This window comes from Cyprinodon tularosa, unplaced genomic scaffold, assembly GCF_016077235.1.
Source record: "Cyprinodon tularosa strain WSP-4 unplaced genomic scaffold, ASM1607723v1 ctg384, whole genome shotgun sequence".
Taxonomy (NCBI): Eukaryota; Metazoa; Chordata; class Actinopteri; order Cyprinodontiformes; family Cyprinodontidae; genus Cyprinodon; species Cyprinodon tularosa.
In genome coordinates this window covers 18,781-38,014 of record NW_024039101.1, presented here as the reverse complement: position 1 = coordinate 38,014, position 19,234 = coordinate 18,781, and the positions used below count along the sequence as shown (strand labels likewise).

At 40.6% G+C, this 19,234-nt stretch overlaps 1 protein-coding gene across 5 annotated transcripts in view; it reads right to left on the bottom strand.

Moving 5' to 3' along the window:
- Nucleotides 1-18,550, bottom strand: part of LOC119791196 (disks large homolog 2-like) — a 76,914-nt gene extending 58,364 nt beyond the window's left edge. For 4 of the 5 annotated variants that reach the window (XM_038297150.1, XM_038297151.1, XM_038297152.1 and 1 more), the window contains exons 1-6: nucleotides 18,413-18,550; nucleotides 17,305-17,478; nucleotides 16,038-16,091; nucleotides 8,716-8,766; nucleotides 5,819-5,943; nucleotides 2,102-2,271 (exon numbers count right to left, since the gene is read on the bottom strand). In XM_038297150.1, the coding sequence (XP_038153078.1) occupies nucleotides 2,102-2,271; nucleotides 5,819-5,943; nucleotides 8,716-8,766; nucleotides 16,038-16,091; nucleotides 17,305-17,478; nucleotides 18,413-18,472 (634 nt within the window). In that variant the 5' untranslated portion in view covers nucleotides 18,473-18,550. The remainder of the gene's footprint in view (nucleotides 1-2,101; nucleotides 2,272-5,818; nucleotides 5,944-8,715; nucleotides 8,767-16,037; nucleotides 16,092-17,304; nucleotides 17,479-18,412) is intronic. The other variant, XM_038297155.1, reaches the window with a different exon arrangement.
- Between the last annotated feature and the right edge of the window lie 684 nt (nucleotides 18,551-19,234).

Sequence of the window (19,234 nt, the reverse complement as noted above, 5' to 3'; positions counted from 1 at the left end):
ATACCTAAAAAGTGTACTTAAGTATTTGTACTTTGTTACTTGACACCTCTGCTGACAAAGAATGACAAATGCCATATTTTCTCATTGCATCCTCATGTGAATTTGCCACATGATGATGCAAAGTTTGTCTAAAGTGTAGATGTGCACCTTCTTCTCCCAGCACAAACCTGCCAGTGAAGAAGACAGAGTCAGTTGATAAGCTGTGGGTCAGTGTGACTATTATTAGTATGCAGTGATGGGCAGTAGCGCCGCTACATGTAGCGAAGCTATTAGTTTAACTACATTTTCCAGTAGCTTGACCGTAGCGTCGCTGCTTTATTTATGAAGTAACTTTCCTGTAGCGACGTTATTGTTTTGATCAAGTAGCGACGTAGCATCCACAAACGCTACAAAATCCAGGGCATAACTAAGAAATGAAACCAGGTTTTCTATTTTGAAACAACAATCAGCCACAAGCTACTGTAAATAGCAGTTTCAGCTGATGCTCTTATAAGTGGCGTAGTAGCACAGGCACACTCAGTAGGGTTAAACAAGCGCACCCTTTCCGAGTCTGTCGTTCTATTGGCTGGAATGGTTGCTAGGCGACGATCCAACTGCAGTCCGAGAGAGCAAAAAAAAAATCCGCAAGCAGAGTACGGGTTTGCGAGCGTATCTGAAACTCGTGCAGAGCGCGGATTGTGCGCGAAGAGAAGGAGGCAAGCGAGAGGAGAAAATATCTGTGCAAGAAGCATTAAATCTGAGAGAAGAAATAAAGATTTGAGATAGAAGAGAAAATATTTGAGAGAGAGCGCATGTTTTGAGTGTGAGTATTATAAGTTTTGAGTGCAAGAAGATGAAATTCTTTTCTCAAATTGAAATGATGTGCTCTTGCATTATGGCAGGATAATTCTCCCATATGTGCAACTAAGATACTCTAATTAGAGAGCAGTAGTGAAACTTCAATATTGTATTTTCATGGCCTAGTTTACCTGACAGGATGTTTACATAAATCTGTTTTTAGGCTTTGCACAGACAAGATTTTTTTATTTATGGAGGAACAGCTTTACCGTATATAAAATAAATACATAAATAAATAAATGCTCAATAAATAAATAAATAAGCATTCAATTAATTGCCCCCAAAAACACAATGAATAAATATGTAGGTAGAAATAAAATTATATGGTGAGACATCAATATATGTATCACTTAATTAGCTTCTTTATTTTTTCACCTTTTTTGTAAACAGTTTCATTTGTTACTTGTATCGACTGTTTAATTGAGGTCTGAAGAAGTTTTCTCTAAGGGAGACCCTAAAGAAATAAGATGTCTTTTGTAGGGTTTTGTTTTCCCTAGAGATGTCCATTGAATGCAAACTCATAGCCATGTCTCCATGTGTAGAACACTACACAGTACCTTTAATTTGGTTCTAATAACATCAGATTGTTTACTAGTTTGTCTACTAGTAATTACTTCAGTTTTTATTTTAATGTGCTGATCATAAAGCAATGTTTACACTGTGTTATGTCATTGGCTGATCTTTAATAAATGTTTTAACTAGTGTGTCAGACTCATTTTGAATTGATATTAGGTTGGTACAACGTTAAGTAGCTTCTAATGTAGTTAAGCTACTTTTAACACATTAGTGTAACTTAGCTTGCTATAATTCTTTAGGTGGTAGCTTTGGTGTAGTGAAGCTTAATTTATTGTTGAGTAACTGATAGCTTAGCTCACTACAATGGACAAGTAGCTTGCACAAAACTGTTAGTATGGTGTAGCTCCTAGCAATTGCCTGAGAAGGCTTTCAGGTCAGTATCACATTTATGACTTCACTGGTATGCAGGAACTTCTTTAAAGGAACTTCTTAAACATGGTGGAACGTATTTATTGAAAATGAATAGAAAAATGGACAGTGTTAGATTTCCAATGTTGGTGTTGTGTGTTGAAAGTACATTGCTAACTCCATACTTGTTTATTCTTATTAAACTAAGAATCAACCCTTGATAGACTCTATGACCCTGGCAGTGCTAGTTTTGGCCAATAGGCTATAGACACTTTCAAAGTGTTGAGTTTAACTCCTTAGGAGTTGAATCAATGCTTTCAAATTTGCTGTGGCAACTCACCTGTTGGACCCTTGACCAGCTGGATTTCTTGGATGGTCTCTGGGACTGAACAGCAACGGCGCAGATAAAGACGTACAGTGGAACCGGCATCTTTTAGGGCCTCAACAGCCTTGAAGTGGGAGGCCCTGGATACATCTACATCATTCACCCGCAGAATACAATCCTTTACCCTGAAACAGGAAAGGCCATTTACATTTTTTACTCTTCACAGGAATGTGTTTTGTTTATATCTGTCAAGGAATCAGAGTGAAGACCGTTATTTCCCCATTTCATCATTGCAATGGGGACAGGTTTTTGTAAAGTGAGGAAATTGTGCTGGTCCTCACAAGGTATTTTGCTAATGATGGTTTTAGATCCCAAGCATAAAAAACCTTGCCTTGAAACTTATTCAAAAGGTATACATAAGCAGCCTTATTAAGATTCAGATGGACAGATAGACACCTAATATCAAACAACAGACGGCAAAGACTCAGGAGAACAATGGGTGGGTCATTGATTACCATCTCTCTAGAAATGTGACTAAGGATACCTTCAGATTGCAGGCCTTAATGCTCAATTCTGATTTTTAGGGGTGTAAATCACATCCATCATAGCGATTCGATTCAGTATCGATTTCCTGACCCAACGATTCGATTATTTTCGATACTCAAGAATACACCACGATTCGATTCGATTAATCGATTAATTGGTTAATTTTTTTTTTTTTACACCTTACAGGCTAAACAGTTTCAAGTTTGAAATAAATCAATGAAAGCTGTAATATCATTATGCATTTTCTTTAGAAACAACAGCAAATAACAGAAGTAGAAAAGTTGCATCAAAAAATACTGCAAAAATACTGCACAATATCAGTGTAATGAGTTCAATGCAATACCTCGGCTCCAGAGAAACTGTCCAACATATTTTTTTAGAATGTAATAAATATACTCAGGAAAGAGAGATGTTGCGTAGAGAGTTAGACAGGAATAAAAATAAACTAGATATAAGGGAATTGTTTCAAAGGTCATCTGGGGATGTAGTTTTTGGTAGTATTTTTAATTTTCTAAGAAGAACGGGTATTTTAGGGAGAATATAATAGTTTGTCTGGTCCATACTCCATTCTGGAAGGTGGCGGTAATGCATCTATAAGTTGTTTGCCAACTGCCATTAAAAAAAAGAAGAAGAAGTGACAATGTCACCGCCCCTTGAGAGACGCTCCGCTGCACCTCTCCCAGATTGTAGCTGACCGCAAACAGTGCAGCAGACAGGAGGCCGGCTTGTTTTGTTTTTATGACCGAAATTGCAGAAAACAACTCGTGAAGTTTGACCCGCTAGAAGAGCGAGGTGCGCGAGACCACTGGGACCCTTTTTCCACCTGGATCTCCGCTCTCTTTGGCCCTCATGTCCCTCCGTCGTCGGACTAAACTCGTCCCCACTTCCTCGCCGCCTCGGCCGTATCTAGACCCACAGCGTGTAGCTCAGACCACGCTTCAATACTGAGCATAATTTAAAAATGTCTGTGTGAAAGCTTGCTGCAACACAATGCTGTAAGAGTATAACCAGGAAGCGCGGTAGAAGGGCAAAATAGGTTTAGCGCCACCGCCGCACGGGAGGGAGAATTACGCCCAGGAGCAAATGGATAAAAATAGACCGGAGGGAAAAAAAACATGAATCGATTATCTTGCGGACGTGTCGATGCATCGGATCGTCGGCTTTTGGATCGATGCATCGATACAAAACGATTATTATTTACACCCCTACTGATTTTCTTTTCTGAAATCCAATTCTTTTGTGTAGTCGTTAAAATTTCCCAAATTATGTGATTTTTATGTGATGTCCTGAGTTACCTGCCTTCACACATCTTAAGTGTGCCTATTGTGTTTGTGTTTCTGTGTTTGTCTCCCTTCCTCCACCAGGAGGCGCCTGGTTCTGGTCGGCCTCCTCACACACTTGCTGATGGTTTCCTCGTTCAACAGAGTTTTCTTAAGCTGCTTACTGCCACTACCTCGACGCCAGAGTGTTTGCCAGTTTAGGGAAGTCATCCTGCAAACTGGTTTTCTCTGACCTTCTCTCCCTGGAAGGATCAACTGAACTTCAAACTGAGCTGGGGTTCAAACAGGAGGTTTGGATCCACTTTCCCCAAGAGATCATTTGAGCTTCTCACTGAGAAAGGGATTATTCTCCACTACGACCCGTTCAAGTACCGCAGGAAATTTGAGTGGCAGTCAGTTTCTACGTTCACCAACTAACAGCTGCATTCTGGGTAAACCCTGTTCTGCCTTCCACCAAATCAGACAAACACTGGAACCACGGCACACAGACAGGAGTCAAGGATTCAACAACTTCTCTGGAAACGTTAGTCGGCAATCAAATCCTCCTCTCCAAGTTCACGAATCAAATTCCCCACTGAGCCTGAACTAACCGCTGTGTCTTCCCCTCACTTTACAGTTCCGGTTGAGCAGTGTTAAGAGCAACACTTTTCCCTCTGTTTAACTTCTTCAATAAAATCCGTTAAACCTTTTCCCTGGTCTCTCTATAGGGTTTTCTGCATTTGGGTCTGAACTTTGTAACATCATGACAGGTTTGATTTGACAATTTCACTTTATTTGAAATTACCAAATTCAAATTACCCATTTTGAAGAGCTAATTCTTAATCACTCAGTAATATGGACTTACACAGAGAGTAGTGTATATTTTTGTTAAATTATCCTCACCCTTCGAGATAAAACTTGAATAAGATTTCAGAGGAAAAAATGATCAACCTAGCCAATACAAGATATAAGCTGAGAATACTATCTGCAAACTAAAATAGATTAGCTTTATCATAGCATGATTAAATGAAACAGAAGTAGTGTTATTTTTTATTAGGTAGATTATAAATGTTTCATTGAAAAAATACTTATGAGAAGTTAGCATAACAGGAAAAGTTATTAATTTGCAAATGAAACAAAAACAATTTTTGATATAGGAAGAAATTTACCCTTGATACATTTTGAAATAAATTTGGCGTCCTTCGAAGTCATATGCAGGCTGGGTCCTTGGAAAGAAACATGGCAGTAGGCCTTATATGTATATCCAACTGACCGAGCAGCAAACCCACAAGTTACAGATCATTTTTACCGGCGTGACATTTGTGTCAAAAGTGAAAATGAAGGTGTAACTTGCAAAGTTGAATTTGTGACTTATAGCAGCAGATTCGTGCAGTGGTATTCATTGATTTGTATTTGTGTTAAGGAAATAAATATATATTTTTTGAAGATTGTGATACACGTGTTTGAATTTTTTTCGCACAATTTGTTTTAGATCAACTGTAGCATAACTGAATGGAAGACATGTTTGATGTGCAACTCACAGAAAATAATTTGTGTGCTTGTGCTCAAGAATTTGAAGAGGTATAACTAATTTTGTAATTGTGAAAGATTAAAAAATCTACAATTACAAAACACCTAAGTTACATTGCAGAAATAGTTTTCAACAATAGTTCTGGACAACTTGGAGCAAAACTGAGAATGTAAGAGACTTTTGATGTGCAACTTGTAGAACAGAATTTGTGTACTTCTACTTAAAATTTGAACAGGTGTAAAAAACAAAAAGTGTACTTTTGATTTTTTTTTATTCTACAAATAAAAAACTTAGAATATAACTCTCTCTACAACTTCAAATTCACACTTACAATGCACAAACAGTTTTAAAACAAAATAACCTTCATAAAAAACCCATATTCAGCAAGAGTCTTACCTCAAACGTCCATCCTCTGCTGCAGCTCCTTGAGGGGTGATTTTAGTTATGAAGATCCCAGGATCATTATTGATTTGGGGGTTATCAGCTCCTCCAGCTATAGTAAAACCGAGCGCTGAGTCACCCTGTGGCAAAAAAAAAAACAGGTTTATGTACTGGTAATATTTAGGTTTATGGTTATCATGAAGCAATGTAAATCAATGGAAAGTGGATGAGTGAGTTAATTTAAAATATTTGTCAAAATTAGTAAAGAAAATAAGCACAACATAATAATATCAGAATGATAATGGCATTGTCCAAGAGACAATTCCAATTAGAAGATGACAATTTAACTAAACCAACTAAAGAAAATGAACTTCAAGTAGAGTAGAAGATGCATTAATCACAAACATCACATAAGTCCAAATTCCCTTTATAGTCATAGAGGGTCCTATAATATTTTCCAATGTGACCCAGGCCCCTTCGCTCTTAGGTCCTGAATCCGATACGAATCTGATCTTTTCAAATGTGACCTGTGTCTTAACGGCCAGGTAGCATTCATCCGACCTGAACTTGATTAATACTAAACAAAGATCATTATTCTGCATCTTTCTACACAGAAGCAGGAAGAAAACAACAGCCATGCCAGCCGATAATGCATAGAAAAGTCTTTATTTTCAACCTTGAAAAGATTCAGTTGTTAATGCACTGGCTGAGGTTGGGAAAGAAATGAAGATTGCTAGATGCGCTCCAGAACAACCATCCATGTTGACTTCCCTAAACTCAGAGTAGGTCAGCTTGTGACGTCATTGCGTCCTCTACTTGTCATGATCTGGCCTGTTTGCTCCTCCTTAATTGATAATCTCTTTCACCTGCCATTTTCCTCCCTGCTTCAATTATAATGTATTCCTCTCACCTATTTTCTTTTGGTTATATTCAGTTCAGCCTGAGCATTCAGTGCCAGATCATTACTTGTCTTTCTATTAGTCTGTCCGTTTAGTTTTTTGATTTCATGGTTCATGTCCTGGATCCTAGCAGCCAGTGGAAAGAGGGTTTTTGTGTTTGTCTCATCTCCTGATCATCCACTGTTCCTCCCCCGCGGAGTCCTCTGGGTTTTTGGCTCTATATGTGGGGAGGTTCAGTTTTTATACAAGTAAGCCTGGCTCCAGGGAAGAGACCTGTTTAAAGTCCTGCATCAAGTTCTGGTTCCAAGTCCTGTCTCGGCTACCCTCTTTCACTGAGCCTGCTCAGCTGCAACTGATCCTGTCTGCTCCTGTGCGTGACCACCTGGTCATGCTTCTGGTCCCAGTCAGACTCTGAACCCTCCCGGGAGCTTGTGGATGCCTGGAAGTCTGGATCCTGCCACCTGTTTCTGTTCCTGCCTGATCTGGATCCTGTTCCTGTCTGTTCCTGTCTGTTCTGGATCCCTGACCAGGATCGGCTTCCAGCATGTCCTCTGGGACTGCAGCGCTTGGGGGACATTCTAGGACTGGACTGTTAAACCAGGTAAGTGGCCAATTCAGATAATCATCTTCTGTCAGATGATCGTGGTCACTTACCTGTGTTTCCCCCTGCAGAGAGTCTGTGATTGGGCGGTGCTTCGCTCCCCATCCTGCAGTGTCCAAGAGCCACAGCTCCACTTTAGTTTTTGTTTTATTTTATAAACTTTTTGAACTTTCCTACTGACTGTCTCTCCTTGAATACTGGGTCCATCTGTTCACGTTTCATGACACTACTGCGCATGTGGGAAAATTAAGTTGTGTGAATGCAGCTCACACAGGAGATCACATACAAGTCGAATATATGGTAATGTGAATGACCTAACAAAAGAATCGTATTTCACAAAAAATCGAAATTAAGCATTAAGGCCTGCAGTGTGAATGTAGCCCTATTAGTTACAATTTAACAAAATAGAGCACTTCTATTATCCAATGTGACCCAATGTAATATTTTACCCACACTGACAGATTTAGACTTTACACCAAAACAAAGGCTGGAAAACCCGGCATCAGCCAGAGCAATGCTTAGGGAGGTGATGTCCAAAAATTTAGCAATGCTAGCTGAGGGTATAATTTGTTGTCCTGCAGCACTAATAACACTTCATAAAAGCTTAAAATAGGATAAAACCCATTCATGTAAACATCAGTTACAGGAGCCAGCAGCCACAGATAGGGTCAAAATTACCAAATATTTTTGACCGCCTAACTTTTATAATAGGGGCATGATGGAATCATTTAAACTGAATGAATTTATTCTCTACCAACAGCAGTCAGATTATTCTAAATCTATGGATGAATTATGAAATAGATGTGTGCAATGAAACTCTCTAATGCTTTAACAGCTTTTTGAATTGTGACAAAAGCAGATACAGGAGGTTCTGCAGGAAATCATTTATAAAAAAAAAGGGTTCAAGCGCTATAATTAGCAAGCTGGGAAATAAAGCAGAAGCTGTATTGTTCAGTTTAGCTGTCAAGTAGGAGAACAAGAAGTTAGAGAGCCATGATTTTTACAAACTTTATGTCTTTGCCATTGCTGCATATATACACATCTGCAGAGCAGGAATTTTAATGACTGGTGCACTGATAACAGATTGTTATGTAGAAGATTGTCAGTTTTTCCAGTTTTTTCCTGAGTAGAAGATAGAGCTTGAGTTTTTTCAATTTACTGCATTATTGTTGATTGACAGCTCCTTTGGAACAGATGTGGGAGATATTCTTAATCTCAGATTTGTTTAGCTCTAGTGGGAAATTAACTGTTAATAGATAATTAAAGGACAATAAAATAGAGATTGTTAAATTTAAGCATTTTCTTGCTTATTTCACGATTACAAGTTAAAGAGAAAGTCAACTAATCTTAATGTTTTCTATCTTTTCAAGAATTTTGAGATGTAGCAAAATGGTGTGGACTGATATACTCACCCGGTCTAAAATGATTTCTTCAAACTCATATTTGGTATTCGTTCCACTGACCTGAGTAATGAAAAAACAATGAAAGAAACATCTATCAAAGATTCAACTTTCTCATCAGTAATGAACAAAAGAAAAAAACAACTAATTCAATGAAAATTAGCTTCGCTACACACTAGAGTCGAGCTATTTTTGTGATGTGACATTCCTCTGTGTTTTTACTTAAATCAGGATGTTGGCAACAACAGTCATCTAATTGAGGCCTAGTTCACCAAAGCAGGATAAAGGATTAAGTCAGGATTCTCCAGCTATGCTGGCTTTTAGAAAATGTTTCTGAAGATGCGTTCAGCTTCACAAATTATCTCAATAAATCAATAATGTGTCAATGACATCACACAGACATTTACATACTCACACACATACATCAATATACACTCACCGGCCACTTTATTAGGTACACCTGTCCAACTGCTCGTTAACACTTAATTTCTAAGCAGCCAATCACATGGATTTAGGCATGTAGACATGGTCAAGACAATCTCCTGCAGTTCAAACCGAGCATCAGTATGGGGAAGAAAGGTGATTTGAGTGACTTTGAACGTGGCATGATTGTTGGTGCCAGAAGGGCTGGTCTGAGTATTTCAGAAACTGCTGATCTACTGGGATTTTCACGCACAACCATCTCTAGGGTTTACAGAGAATGGTCCGAAAAAGAAAAAACATCCAGTTAGCGGCAGTTCTTTGGGCGGAAATGCCTTGTTGATGCCAGAGGTCAGAGGAGAATGGCCAGACTGGTTCGAGCTGATAGAAGGGCAACAGTGACTCAAATAACCACCCGTTACAACCAAGGTGGGCAGAAGAGCATCTCTGAATGCACAGTACGTCGAACTTTGAGGCAGATGGGCTACAGCAGCAGAAGACCACACCGGGTGCCACTCCTTTCAGCTAAGAACAGGAAACTGAGGCTACAATTTGCACAAGCTCATCAAAATTGGACAATAGAAGATTGGAAAAACGTTGCCTGGTCTGATGAGTCTCGATTTCTGCAGCGACATTCGGATGGTAGGGTCAGAATTTGGCGTCTACAACATGAAAGCATGGATCCATCCTGCCTTGTATCAAAGGTTCAGGCTGGTGGTGGTGGTGTCATGGTGTGGGGAATATTTTCTTGGCACTCTTTGGGCCCCTTGGTACCAATTGAGCATCGTTGCAACGCCACAGCCTACCTGAGTATTGTTGCTGACCATGTCCATCCCTTTATGACCACAATGTACCCAACTTCTGATGGCTACTTTCAGCAGGATAATGCACCATGTCATAAAGCTGGAATCATCTCAGACTGGTTTCTTGAACATGACAATGAGTTCACTGTACTCAAATAGCCTCCACAGTCACCAGATCTCAATCCAATAGAGCATCTTTGGGATGTGGTGGAACGGGAGATTCGCATCATGGATGTGCAGCCGACAAATCTGCGGCAACTGTGTGATGCCATCATATCAATATGGACCAAACTCCCTGAGGAATGCTTCCAGCACCTTGTTGAATCTATGCCACCAAGAATTGAGGCAGTTCTGAAGGCAAAAGGGGGTCCAACCCGTTACTAGCATGGGGTACCTAATAAAGTGGCCGGTGAGTGTATATATATATATATATATATATATATATATATATATATATATATATATATATATATATATATATATATATATATATATATATATATTTATATATATATATATAATACATTTTATTTAACAGCACCTTTCTTGACACTCAAGGTCACTTTACAAAAAATACAAACGATAAATAAAAAGAAAAATGAAAATACAAAATACAGATACAGGAACATAAAAACAAATATGGATAGGGAAAAGAGCAGTGTATTCACAGATAAGCGAGCTGGAACAGATGGTTTTTGAGTGTGGCTTTGAATAAGGGGAGAGAGTCAATCCTGCGGAGGTCGGGGGGAAGTGAGTTCTAGAGCTTGGGAGCAGAGCCTTCAGCCGCTCTGCTCCCCATGGTGACAAGCTGGGATACAGTGAGGTGGATGGAGGAGGAGGATCTAAGGGAGCGGTAGGAGCTGGCAATGTGAAGGAGGTCTGACAGATATGGAGGAGCAAGGTTATGGATGGCTTTGAAAGTATAGAAAAGGATTTTAAATTGAATTCTGAATTGAACTGGGAGCCAATGGAGTATGTGAAGAACAGGGGAAATATGATGGAAGGAGGGGGTTCTGGTGATGACACGAGCAGCTGAGTTCTGAAGAAGTGAGGAGGGAGGCTGAAAAGAAGAAAATTACAATAATCAAGACGGGAGGTGATGAGGCTGTGGATAAGGACAGAGGCAGTATGAGTGGTGAGGGAGGAACAGAGATGGTTAATGTTGCTAAGGTGGAAGTATGCAGACTTGGTAATTTTGTTTATGTGAGACTGAAAGGAGACGGAGGAGTCGAGGATGACACCCAGACTCTTGACCTGAGGGGAGGGGGAGACTAAGGAGTTGTCAGTGGGTAGTGAGAAGGTTTTGATTTTGGATATGGTGGATTTAGTGGCAACGAGGAGGAGTTCTGTTTTATCATTGTTTAGTTTAAGGAGGTTTGAGGTGAACCAGTCTTTAATTTCAAGTAGGCAGTTAGTAAGGGAGAAGGGGGGCAGTGAGGAAGTGGGTATACTGGATAAATAAAGCTGGGTGTCATCCGCATAACAGTGAAAATGAATGTTGAATTTCAGAAAAATACTGCCAAGGGGAAGGACGTAGGTAATGAAGAGGAGGGAGCCAAGAACTGAGCCTTGAGGGACACCAGTAGTGACAGGGGAAGTGTGTGATGTGAAAGATTTGAGCTGAATAAACTGAGTGCGGTAGAAGAGATATGAGCGGAACCAGTCAAGAGGGGTGTGAGAGATGCCAAGAGAGGATAATCTATTGAGGAGAATGGGGTGAGAAATGGTATCAAAGGCCGCACTAAGACCAAGAAGGATGAGGATGGAGAGGAGTCCAGAATCAGCAGCTATAGGGAGATCGTTTGTGATTTTTATTAGGGCAGTTTCAGTACTATGAGAGGGGCGAAAACCAGACTGGAAAGGCTCGTAAAGACTGTTGAGGGAAAGAGAGGTGTGGAGTTGAGCAGACACTATTTTTCAAGTATTTTAGAGATAAATGGGACGAAGATTATTAAAGTTAGCGGGATCAGAACCAGGTTTTGTCAGAATCGGGGAGACAGATGCAGTTTTGAAAAGTGAAGGAACAATACCAGAAGAGAGTGAGGAATGGATAATGGAAGTAATGAAGGGGAAGAGGGAGGTAAGACAGGTTTTGACCAGAGCTGTGGGGAGGGGGTCAAGAGAACAGGTAGAGAACTTGGATTTTCGAATGAGGTCAGAAATTTCAGTAGAAGTGGGCAGCAGGAAAGAGGAGAATGACTGGCTACGGGGGAGGGGCGGAGGGGAAGTGGGAGGCAAGGTGGTCATATGTAATTGCTGGTGAATGGAGCTGATTTTTCGATTAAAGAAGGTTAACAAAGAATTACAGGTCTGAAAAGAATACATGTAAGAAGGCAGTGTATCAGAGGGATCAAATATCTTGTGCATTATAGAAAAGAGAGACTTGGAATTTCCATCATTGGAGCAGATAAGGTCAGAATAGTAGTTTGATTTAGTAATGGCTATTAAGTTTGAATATTAAAGTAGATGAGTTTTATGCATTTCTTTGTGTATGGAGAGACCAGTTTTTTTGTGGAGGCGTTCCAGTTGCCGACCTTTGGCTTTCATGAAGCGGAGCTCAGGAGTAAACCAAGGGGCAGAGTGGGAAAAGGACACAGACTGGGTTTTGAGAGGGGCAAGGGAATTGAGAACATTGGAAAGTCCAGAGTTGTTGTGGGTGACAAGGTGGTCCGGAGAGGGAAGAGCAGGGATTGGGATATTGTCAGTGTGGGAGGATAAAATGTCTGTGTTTATGTTCTTAATATTGCGGAAGGAAATCTGGCGTACAGGCTTGATTATGGAGAGAGACAGGGAGATATTGAAGGATAAAAGAAAGTGATCTGAAATATGGACATCATCATCAGAACAGTTAGATGGGATTAAACCAGAGCAGCAAATCAAGTCCAGCGAATGTCCTTTTATGTGGGTGGGAAAATCAACATACTGATGAAATCCAGAACTGCCCAGGCAGGAGGTAAAGTCTCTGGTGAGTGAAAGGTTTACATTGTCCATATGAATATTGAAATCACCTAGGAGAATGACATTAGGAGAGAGAGTAGTCAGGTGGGTAAGTAGTATGGATAATTCATTTAAAAAGTCACTATGTGGTTTGGGGGGGCCATTGACTAGCCAGGTGGAGTGGAGGCGTTGAGCTGGGAGAAGTCTTTAGGTTGTTGCCAGGTCTCCGTAAGGCAGAGGAAGTCCAGCTTACAGTCATTGAGGAGATCCTGGATGAGCTGACCCTTGTTTGTGAGAGAGCGGATATTCAGGAGTCCAAAGTTGACAGTAGAGTTGATATGACCGGAGGCGGGGCTTGCTGCCTTAGCCAGGCTAGCAAGCAAACTGAAGTCAGCGGTCCGACTGGGATATCGGCGAGAGCGGCGTGAAGTTGAATGATGGTATTGGATCAGAGTCATCGATGTGGAAATTCCAACGGGATCCGCGGTGGATGTATCTCCGGCGGGGAAGGAGCATGATCTCCGGGTGTAGCTGGAGAACTGGTGGTGGAGGCACAGACAGAAGTCCACGGAGCAGGAGGAGATCAGCAGCCGAATACTGGGACAGACCAGCTCCAGGTCGATGTAGAGTGGAGAGGACAGTCCAGAGGAGGATACATTAGATGTAGAACTTGGAGGTTGACATTGTTAACGGCAGCAGGTGGCTAACCAGCAGCGGCGTCGAGTCAGGAGAACAGTTGGAGAGTGAGGTTAGTTAACCACACTCAGACACAAAAACAACAGGATGGCAGCCGGAGTTAGGACGATAGACGCGAAGGCAAGTGTCTTTGCTCTCACTTAAGTGTGAATACACAGCCCAAAGTTCCGTAAAAACTTTGAAAAATACTTAAAAACAGGTAGCGGAGAGCAGCGGCTGCAAAATGCGCCAGCGTCCACTCACACAACAGACAGTTGATAACATTCAGCTTACAGACAGACAGACAGACAGACAGACAGACAGACAGACAGACAGACAGACAGACAGACAGACAGATAGACAGATAGATAGACAGATAGATAGATAGATAGATAGATAGATAGATAGATAGATAGATAGATAGATAGATAGATAGATAGATAGATAGATAGATAGATAGATATGGTGGTGTGAGTGTTTGCATGACTGGTTGATTGTCCTGTGTGTCTCTGTGTTGCCCTGCGATGGACTGGTGACCTGTCCAGGGTCCCGGCCACTAACCCGTAGACAGCTGGAGATAGGCACCAGCCCCCCTCGCGACCCCACTTGGGATTAAGCGTGTCAGAAAATGGATGGATGGATGAAGATCGGGGAGTGTAAAATAAATCTCCTTTACTTTCAGTGCAGCAAACTCTCCAGAAGTTCAGTGAGGATCTCTGAATGATCCAATGTTTACCTAAATGACTGATGATGATCAATAGAATCCACCTGATGGGAATAAAGTCTCTGTATAAATGCAGCTGCTCTGTGATCGTCTCAGAGGTCTGTTTATAGTACAGAGAACATCAGGAAGACCACGGAACACACCAGGCAGGTCACAGATGCTGTTGTGGAGAAATTTTAAACCAGATTTGGATCCAAAAAGGTTTCTCAAGCTTTAAACATCCCAAGGAGCACTTTCAGCTCAAACAGCTCTGTGCCCTTTTCCTTTCTGCATAAACAAGCGTGGCTAACGATAACTCAAAAATGGGGTCATTATCAACCACATTCTGTACAGGAGGATGAGGCCTAGTGGGCATCAGAGCCACCAGAGAACGGTGAAACATCCAAGCTCCAATAATACATCTGTAAGATGGCCCTAAGGAATAAAGTGCTCTCTGAAGGCAAAGGAAGATAGAGGAGGAAAAAAAAACCTGTATGGGATATTCAATAGACAGATAGCTGAAAGGGCTGATATCACCAAATCCTACCAATGGCTGGAGACAGCTGGGCCAAAGGACAGCACAGAAGCACTGATCATGGCACTACAGGAGCAGGCCTTATGCACCAGAGCAATACAGGCCAAGATCTATCATATAAGGCAGGATCCAAGGTTCAAGCAATCCAAAGAGGCCCCAGAAATAATCCAGCATCTCACAGCAGGGTGCAAGAGGACAGCCAACAAACAGTGATCGATATGCCTTTCCAAATGATGCAAACATCAGAAAAAAAGAACTTGAGAGACTGGAGAAACATTGAGGGAAAAACTAGAAAGAGCCTAAAACGTGAAGGCAACTAAAGTGCCCCATGGAACTAAGTAACTGCTGAGAACTCTCATGCTATGTTCCCACCAAAAGTGGTTTGAGCAGCAGAAGCAGCCGGTTTACTTTTAAATTCCATGGTTGAAATGAATCAAGGAGCATCAAAAGGTCCTGCGGCAGCAGCAGCACATCTTAGAAGCTGGCAGGGAGACAGACACAGCGCTGCTGATGCAAGGTGCTATAATAACTCCTTCAAACAGTTTATGAATACCTAAATTAACTTAAAATGCCAAAACCAGCGGGCAGAATATGTCTGCTTTTATTATTCTGGTGCCTCCAGTTGGCACTACATACTCCTTCCAGCCGCCACCAACAGTAGGGGAAATTTCCCAAGAGGCGACCAGCCTAAAGCAGCTGCTGCTGGGGATTCTGAGTGAAAGCGCACCGCCGGTATGTGAGGGTTTGAGCGGCTCAGACAGAGAAATTACAAGGCAGGATCATAATCTGAATGAACCGATTACACAAATGATGTTTGTGGACTTTCTCACTTAAAAACATGTTAAAACTAATTTCTACCCACTGATCAGAGCCAATATAGCAAATCCGCTCTCTGCCATTGAACACAGGAGCAGCAGAAGCATCAGATCATCTTGACACACTTTACTGGATGTCTGACCTTAATGTGGACAAGCATCAAAGATTAAGCAGCAGGAGCTTTTTTGCTGCTGAAATTGCATGCGGCGTGAACATAGCATCAAACTCCCAGGCCTCTGCTAGGGGACTCGAACCACCCAGGAAGTACCAGGGGTGGATGATAGAGTGGTTTTTAGATAGATAAACACCTATGAGACGCCTCCACTATAGTATGTTACAGAATATATATTTGTCTACATTATTTTATTTATGTTTTGTCAACAGCATTGAAAGTTTTTAACCTTGTATTGAAATATTAATGAATTAATTTAACAAGGACACTCACCAAAGGAACAGCCTCCATAGTTTCTGTGTTGACAATAGCTGCAGCAGGACTAGCCTGTAAGACAAGATAAGCACAAAGAAGAAAAAGATTAGAGAAAATATCTACATTTCTACTTTCTACATTTTGTTTTGTTTTTGTTTCTGGTGAAACCTTTTTTTGTTCATTAGCTTATTCAAAGGAGCATAGTAATGTTATGTGCCTATAGAACAAAGACCCCAAAACACTTGATCAGGTTAAATAAGGTCATATACACTAAGGGCCTGATTTTTAGAGGGTTTGCGTGTCCTAAAACAGGTGCAACTTGGCTGTTTGCAGCCATTGAACCTCTGTAGGGGGAGGGGTGGGGGGGTAGTTTTTCTGCTAGATGCTATCAGCCTTTATTAAATATCTATCCTTGCTTGGTGTGTTTTCTTATGCAAAATTCCCCAGATATACAGTAGCAGCCATTCAAAATGGCCCTTCCCAGTTCAACGCCAGCAGAACGGCCGGAAAAAATCTCACAGAACACAAGACCGTTCTCGGTCTTGTGTTCTGTGAGATGGAACAGTACTGGGGCTGACATTTCACTAACACATGAGAAAACACAAGTACACATACTGAGATATGGCCTAATTCAAGGACACCTGCTGACTTTTTGATTGGACTCAAGAAAGATTACCCAGTGCTTTGTAAGAGATGTAATCAAAGTGGAAATCCTAATACTTTTTGGTTCCAAGCTTCAAATCAGAAGTTGATGCCAAAATGTGCTTTTCAGATTGAGAGGAGCTCAATTTGGCTTCTCTACCTGAAACAGACAAACCGTTAATGATATAGCTTAATATGGGGCGACAGTGGCGTTGGATGTAGGAGTTTGCCCTGAAATCGAAGGATTGACGGTTCAAGCCCCGACTCCGACTTTCAGTGTCGTTGTGTCCTTGGGCAAGACACTTCACCTGCATAGTCTACTGATGGTGGTCAGAGGGCCCGGTGGCGCCAGTGTACGGCAGCCCCGCTTCTGTCAGTGAGCCCCAGGGCAGCTGTGGCTACAATGTAGCTTGCCACCATCAGTGTGTGAGTGAATGGGTGAATGAATGTAGTGTAAAGCGCTTTGGTCAAGTCTGCTGACTTGAATAAAGGCGCTATATAAGTACATGCCATTTACCATTTTACTTGGTAGACAAAAAGTTATTGATTGATTATTAAATAACCTGAATGCATTCTGTTGGAAAAAGTTAATAATCAACACCAGAAAAGCAAAGAAAGCAAAAAGAAGAATCCAAATTCTAACCTTAAGGGAAGAGATGTGGGCATGGGTTACATAGCCTTGCACTTTCTCACTCTCAGAGAGTTTCCTCTCTGATACATACAGAAGCTTTGGAATGTCCATATCATTGAATACATGTGAAAGTCCTTGATGCAGAGGTAAGGATTCTTTTTCCTGGTATCCTATATGTTGCTGGTCCTATGGAACACAGGGAGACAATGTTAGCATTGATATCCAAACAGCAGATGCCTCAGCAGATGGCCGCTCACACTGAGCTTGGTTCTGCTGGAGGTTTCTTCCTGTTCAAAGGGAGTTTTTCCTCTCCACTGTCACTACAAGCATGCTTAGTGTGAGGGATTGCTGAAGAGTCAATGAGTCGATGCAATCAGCTGGTTTTCGTTAGATATAAAAACTTTGAATCAATCTGACTGGATGATCTGGTTGAACTGTAAAGTGCTTTGAGATGACGCGTTGTGAATTGGTGCTATAGAAATAAACTAGATTGATATGAATATATTGGAATCTAATATCCAGTGAATTTCTATGGACCAAGGATGTTTTCTTAAATTCTCATTCTACTCCAAAATCTGACTGGCTATTGAATATGTTTTTGGGAATTGAAAGATCTCATAACCATTGGCAAATATCCTTTGTTTTGGGGTGTATCATGACCTAAGTTTTGTTAATTACTCAATACAGTAACATTCTTAAAGTTACCATTTTAAATTTTGACCAATACATACATGCACAAGAAGCAACAACAGTTAACAAAAAGAATAATTCCTGATATTATTGTAACATTATTGTTTTATCATTTTCTTTCAATTAAATTAATGCATCACTTTGCTGTTGTAACTAACTGAAACATATTTGATGACTCCATAATTGGTAACACTGATATATTTGCTGAGTATATAGTTTCTTAATAACTGCTGGAATGTATCTGGCTTAGACACTGAAGAACAAAACTGACACTAACATCCTAAACATGCAAAATATCGGAAATTAGACAGGCAAAATATACAATTATTTAGAAACCCTATCATCTTAGACCCACGAAACTCTCCTGCTGGACAGAGTCAAATATTTTAAGTTTAAGGACATTTCTTTCACAAATCATTGTCCCCAGTACCTGTTTGCTGGAGCAGTCCTGGGGTGAGTTGCAGATTTGAACCTTAATAACTGCCTTCATTTAAAGAAAAACAAGCACCTATAGGCTCAGAGTCTGAAGGTGTCGGTACTGAACACATTCAGCAGCTCAGGATTCCCTTGCCTGATCAGCAGGGTTAATCTTTTCAGGTGCAAGTCAGGCAGCATGAGCTTAGAGCATTAAAGGGAATAATGCTCAGACCGCACAGCACTGCTGCTTCTAAGGTGGACATACTTATCAGACAAACTCGGTTCTCTCCTGGTGCAAAAATGAAGAGAAACAACATAAGAAATTATTGAAAATATATATATATTCTGCAGAAATTAATTTAAACTGTAAGTTTAAATGATTTTTTTTTTTTTAAATATGAATTTGACCAAAAAGGGGATACAATGCACGATCACAAATTGGTCTTCATTTAACAAAAATCTAAACAAATTATTTTTTTAAACTTGATTAAGATTCCAAGCCTCACATCCAATTGAAAAATATCAGAACAGCAAAATACAGCAATATAAGAGCTAGTATTTAAAGAAAAATGTTATAAGAACAAGCATGTTTTTATCTTAGGAGCAGTGTGTGTGATGATGTTGTTAAAGAACAAAATCCAGCAAAACTACTGCGACTAACACAAGGACTTTATTCTTTTATATTTGCCTATATACTGTTTAAAAACCAAATATCTTTAATAGCTCAGGTCAGCAACTTGAAAAACATTACATAACACAAATCGCCATCTCATACTGTCTTCCCTGTTATTTCTGTCCACTTGATAATCTCCTTGAAGTTGGTGATCTCATCGTT